Here is a 6,431-nt window from a genome sequence, read left to right as displayed (position 1 = left end):
TGTTATATACGTCTTATTATGACGTTCGAGATCTAATCTGACGTGTAAAAATGAAATAGGTGTTGTACGTGAGTATGTTTCTACACAAGTCTAAGTATGACCTGACCCTCGTTCGTGTTCAACTAATAAAAAACTACTTAACATCGCCGAGCTGATGGAAAACTACGATTTGGACGTCGTTTTAAATAAATCACTCGAACAATGTTTTTTTGGATTACCGCAGAGTGATGGTACGATTTAATCATATTATTGTTCGTTGTGTTTATTCAGCAAATAAATTTATTTTTTTATTTTTTCATAAATCATCTATAGTATTCTCATATATCTATCTATCTATTAGTTGCAGTAAGACGCTCCATAAAAAATAATTTAGCATCCGATTTATCTAACAATTAGTTATAACTATAATAGAAATATGTACGAATTGTAAAACCAGAAACTATCTTTAAAATTTGAAAATTAATTATATAAAATGTAGAAATAATTTGCTTATTAAAAAAATATATTTGATATTATTTAGTATTTACTAATTACATGCTATTTTTTGCTTACTGTTGCAGTAGATTAGATAAAGTGGGCGGGCCGAGTTCATAGACGTAATTTTTTCTATTACTTAAAAAAATTTAAAAAAACATCATTACCAACATAAATCAAAAATTAAAATAATTCATTAATTAATCATTCATAATCTAAAATGACGTTAATAATTTACAAAATTAAATAAACATTATAACTGGTAATTATATTTTAATAAAAAGTGTGAGTATAATTTAGTATACCTAGCCACATAGGTATTATAATATATTTATATATAGATATATGTACGCTAAATAGTACATGCAGGTACCAAATATTTAATAAATAATGATTATAATTTGTATCGAAATGGTATTAAATTTCTATCCCATGCCATAATAATTATCATAAATTAAAAAATAAATAATGAACACAAATAGCATGTGTTATAGATGAACTAATAAGTCAATCGTTTACTACCAATTTAAAATTAAAATTAAACACTTACAAATTGTACTAAGATATTATAAAAAACGTAAACAAAATATAAAAATGAACACTTAAAAAATAATAAATAATAAATTTAGTAAGTAAATATACGAAATAAAACATAACCCATGTTGCCGCGGGTCTTTAATAATAATAAAAAAAATACAAAATATAAAAAATACAAAATGATTCATGAAGGTTATACTTGCCTTCTAAGTGGTTATAAAAATTTTTTAGAATATAATAAGTCATATAAAATGATTGATTTGACAAAATAATCAACGGTTATGCAAATTTGTAGACTTTAAAAATCTTAATTGAGCTGTATACTTACATTTTACTAAATTAAATGTAGGTAGAACTGAAAATTTAAATTTGTTGTATTACCTACTATTATTAAACGAAAATAAATTCTAACGAAATTTAAAATGTATAATAGTAGAAGTGATATACATACAAACAATTAAAAACTGTACTATTTAATATAATACCTTAGTAGTTATTATGTTTTGATTAATGTGTTCAAATACTCATTGAAGTGTTCTTCGTTGGGAAAATAGTAATTTAAATATAAGTTGAAAGTAAACGAACAAGGTGCAATAAAAGTGGTTTCAAAAATTCTTCTTAGTTTTTCTCTGAAACAACAGTAAAATGGTTTATAACATATTATATTATAATGATAATAGTTTGAGTGAAAATGTAAAATAAAAAATTTACTTTATTTTCTTCCAATTTTCGACGGCCGATTTATTTTTCTCGCACCGTTTCTCATACCGTTTAACGATCTGTTCAATAATTTCTGACACAAGGTCGAGCTTGCTCTGAATCTTGTTGAAAACCTATTAATATCAACAAAACAACGAGTTAATGTAACCATAATATTTAGGTACCGAATTATTTGAAAAGTTAAGAGTGAAATCTTACAATTTAAGTTCATAATTACGTAAAATATTTTTGCAAATATGTGGTGTATCTTGTTGTTGGTTTGGTATGTTTTATAGACAAAAAAAAAAAAACAATAACTTTTCCTGATTCATACCTGAGTCAAATAACGCTTTATTTCGCCTAAATAGTCCGTGTCCTCGGTGTTCAGCAACAGCAATCCTAAATCGTTAAACATCTTGTTCATGTTTACTAGATACTGCATGGGTTTCAGAAGAACATCCAACATGGTACAGCTGTCCTTGCCCACTAGATACGTGGTCTGGATGAACTTATTTTCTTTGGCTTTGTTTTTTTTCCTGCAGAGAAAATCAAACCAACGCAAAGTCAATAAAATACCCCGCAAGCATGAAATAATTATTTCTGCTTTCTACTTCCCCGTCGAGACATAATGAGATATAAGTAGGTGCTTACATTACAAAACGATTTTACTAGGTAATTTGTTTTTGTTATTTTACTGTTATAATGTATACGAAATCTGATAATTCGCACATGATAATATACGTTTTGATGTGAATAAAGTTTTATTACCTTTATCGGGCATAAATATAAATTTCGTTCCATTAAATTTATCACATATACGAACTTGTGTATTCAAAATATCATAATATTCCATTTGTAGGTATTTTACGACGCACGGCGCATGTTCTAAAAATATTGTACATGGACATAATAAATGCCCAATCTCGCAAATGGAATAAATTTGAAAGTTTATGGACAGATTATAATCAGGCAATATTTAATAGTAAATAATAGCACATAATATAGGTACTAAAAAAAAGTGTAATAGGTGGAAGTAAGAATAAAAAAAAACTATACCTACCTATACATAATATTATATATTATTATAATTATATACTACTATATTATACTCGAAATGAAAATACCATTTAATAATATGTAAATTTCTACATCGGTACTAGTATAGTACCCGTATAATATTATTATTAGTATTGCCATTAATACCATTAAACACGCTTCAAACGTATATGTGTTTGGCACTGGTCGATGTGCACTTTTGAGTAAAATATATACCAACAGACTTGTTACGAAAATCTCGTCGGATAAATCACGATTATATAACCATTAATATTGTTAACACAGAAACTTATAACTTATTTTATACTTATATTGTCTAAGCCCGTGTAGGAACTCGTAAGTATTTCATAATACGACATAATATTATATGTTTGTTTCGCTGAATTATCTGTGTGTCTGCACCTTTTTTAAATTTAAGTTAAAATAACATAAAAATATCTAAAGTACACAAGTCACATTAAAGACAAACGTATCGTATTATATGTTTATATTGTATTATTTTAATATTAACCTCGTGAAGTGTATTTATGAATGAAAAACAAGTGTGTGTAGCATATTATTATTATAAATCACAGATCATAACATTTTTAGTATATGGCCTGATGGAAATCAGTACATAAAGACATTTAAACTACCTACACTACAGGGTGTAAATATAATTATATTTTTATTTTGCATAGCTATATTATAAGCAAAAGTGAGGTTGCGGGTTAGATATTTCTCTACGAGCTTATTTCAATCATCTGTAGCAGTACAAGACTTAATTAATTATTGTCTAGTAATTTTAAGAGCATCGTTCTTCGCTGTACTCACATGACTTGCGCCAAACACTTCATCACGGTGACCACGTTGTGTGTGTACAGTTGATAGTGTTTGTATTGCGTCAACACGTGTTCACGCATGACTCGGACCAGGTTTCCCAAAAGCACATCAGTTTTCCACGCGGCTGAGAGCTTTTGCACGACACTTTCCGACGAAACAACCACTGTATTAATGTATAAACAGTTACTTATAAGTTATAACTCCATATAGAAACTAGAAACGATTACGGTGTTTAATTTTAATTTTAATGTGTTTTGATATTTTAGATACTGAGCGGATAGCGAAATTATGAACAAGTTGGTTTTACGATGATGCATCTTTTTTCCGTGCCTTGAATATTCAACTTTGAGCGTGGTTTCTAGTAGAAAATTGAATCAAATTACCTCTACGATTGGAAAAAGGCAAAAAGTAAATATTCCTCATGCCTACTTTTTATCGGGAAAATAGAGAAATACTGAAAAAATGAAGTGAAACTGGAATTTTTTAAGTAAACCCTGTTTCGTATTTATGTTGTAACTCAAAAATGAATTATTAAAGTCTTGTTTTTTTGACCAAATACCCTAGATTCTTATTAGGCCGAACAACGATATCTCGAATTTTACTATGTCCTTTTAGTTTCTATTTAACGAGAAGAATCATATTAAGCACATTGCACATATACTTTATTATTTATTAGACGGAAAAAAATTCAAAATATTTTGGCTTGAATTGTGTTAATAATTATGGATATTTAAAATTTATGAATTAATTTTGTTTTTTTTTGTTTTATGTGTGATTACATATTTTTCAGTTAAAACTAAAAAATATTATACATGGTTCTCTCAAGTTATAGTTACAATTTTCTTAAGTCTTTGAAGATCAAAATCTTACAAAATGTATCAAAATCAAGAAACATTTTCTAATTATTATGAACATTTAAGGTTTTAAAATGCAATACTGAACGATAACTCACATAATGCTTTACTAATTGAGAATACAGCCATGGACCTTTTTAATTAACGGTGAAGTTGTGACAATATTTGATATCCAAATACGTCAGTAAAGAACAATTTATTTTCTAACAATTATTGTTATTTTGACATTATTCCTAAAATATTATCCGAGAAACTTGAAACCTTTTACTATTATAAATATTATATTTTTTTAATGGTGACCTATGACTTAGGCAGCCCACGTGATTTTTTTTCAAAATTCATTCATTTCCCTCTCAATTTAAAAAATACTTATTTAGACAAATTTTAAGCTATGTATTTAAATTTTCTAATTGCTTTAGTTTTTTTTTCTATATCTAATGTTAATAACAAATTTTAAACTTGGACAAAAACCTCGAAAACAAATAAAATTTTACTGAAATTATTCTAGCAGTCATTTCATAATATTATATTTACTTGTCAATAACAATTTATTTTACAAGAAGTATAAAAATATTAAAAAATAACGAATATTCGCAATTTGTTTCGTAGTTATAAATATTGAAATTTTCAATTCTAATGCCAAAAGCTTGATAATTTAGTGCATGGATTCTTATGTCATAAGTTATTTCTACAGGAACCTAAGAATCTCAAAAATTCAAATGTTCATTTTCTTTGATATAAATTTATAGTTCAACTTTTGCCGAAATATTGTTTAAATATTATTTTTTTGTAATCTCAAAAATATTCAAAAGGACTTGAAACTTTTCGCTCTACGCATATTATTATTTACCTTAAGAAATGACACTTTTAAATATTTAGATTAATTTAAAGCTATTTACACCACGAACCTATTCATATCGGTCTAGAGTACGGCAATATTGACAAAGTAAATAACAGCTACCTAATAGTATTATTATAGGTATGTTAATGTATGAGTTTTTTTTGGAAAAAATTAGTTTACTCGTTCACTGTTTTACTTATTGAAAAATAAGCTACTAATATATAAATATAAAATATACCTATTACAAAATAATTTTATAAAATAAATAGGCTGACAAACCGTCTAAGCTCAGAACCGTTTTTCGTATGCAATCATTGAATTCAAATTGAATACATCCAATACAGTTACCTACTTGTTGACGGGAAACACTCAAACTTTACTATACAGCAGAGAGTTCTCTGATTTTAAAATTTTTTTACTTACTTTGAACAAGACTTCGGAGTAATGATTGTCGTAATGCTTTATCCACATTCAGATCGCAAGTGATGAGGTCCATGATAACTGGCACACAATCGATGAGCATGGTCGAGTTGGCTGTCTCTTTTTGGAGTATTTCGAACTTCTTAATGTACACAGCCATCCTTCCTCCGGCCAAACGTTCTACAGACAGCAATGAACAATAATTATCAATATATATATATATTATCAAACCCAATCACTGGATAAATAACACCACTTACCAAGTAGAAATTCGTAGCTTTTGGTTTTGTCTTGGTCGATCCAACTTTCGTCCGTCATGTTTGGGCGAGGTCACGAGTTTAAATAATATTCTATTTCCGTGATCACAGCGCAATGACACGCATCAGTAGACTTGAGTTTTACTTCGGTTTTGAATCTTCCACCCAAAAACACTTTAAACATTCCCACAAAACAGATATTCGATATTGGGATGACGCGAATAATTGTTATTAGTCCTCTCGTACACCGTGGAGCGTGTATCTTGGATATGGTTCGTAGACTGAATGATAAGTAACGTTGCCTATTTTCAGTTACCTAACTAATGGAAAGGTCGATAAAGAGTGTTTCGTCATCTCGGAATTTGGAATTGATCCATTATCAGTTGTGTCTCAGGAATTTAATCATTAACAGAATTTGAGTAATGCGTATAATAGTAGTATGACGACGAAAATTAAAATCAATTGCCATAT

The 6,431-nt window shown here is 27.9% G+C and overlaps 1 protein-coding gene across 1 annotated transcript; it reads right to left on the bottom strand.

The window, feature by feature from the left end:
* Positions 1-1,459: 1,459 nt before the first annotated feature.
* LOC111032477 lies at positions 1,460-6,021 on the bottom strand. The gene is made up of 6 exons (XM_022312834.1): positions 5,964-6,021; positions 5,707-5,883; positions 3,580-3,751; positions 2,045-2,246; positions 1,723-1,844; positions 1,460-1,640 (listed from the first exon to the last, which is right to left on the bottom strand). Exons 1-6 carry the CDS (start codon positions 6,019-6,021, stop codon positions 1,508-1,510), a joined length of 864 nt encoding a protein of 287 aa, XP_022168526.1. The 3' UTR covers positions 1,460-1,507.
* Positions 6,022-6,431: the final 410 nt, after the last annotated feature.

The sequence above is a fragment of the Myzus persicae genome, unplaced genomic scaffold (genome assembly GCF_001856785.1).
Source record: "Myzus persicae strain clone G006 unplaced genomic scaffold, MPER_G0061.0, whole genome shotgun sequence".
Taxonomy (NCBI): domain Eukaryota; kingdom Metazoa; phylum Arthropoda; class Insecta; order Hemiptera; family Aphididae; genus Myzus; species Myzus persicae.
This window is presented reverse-complemented; position numbering and strand designations above follow the sequence as displayed.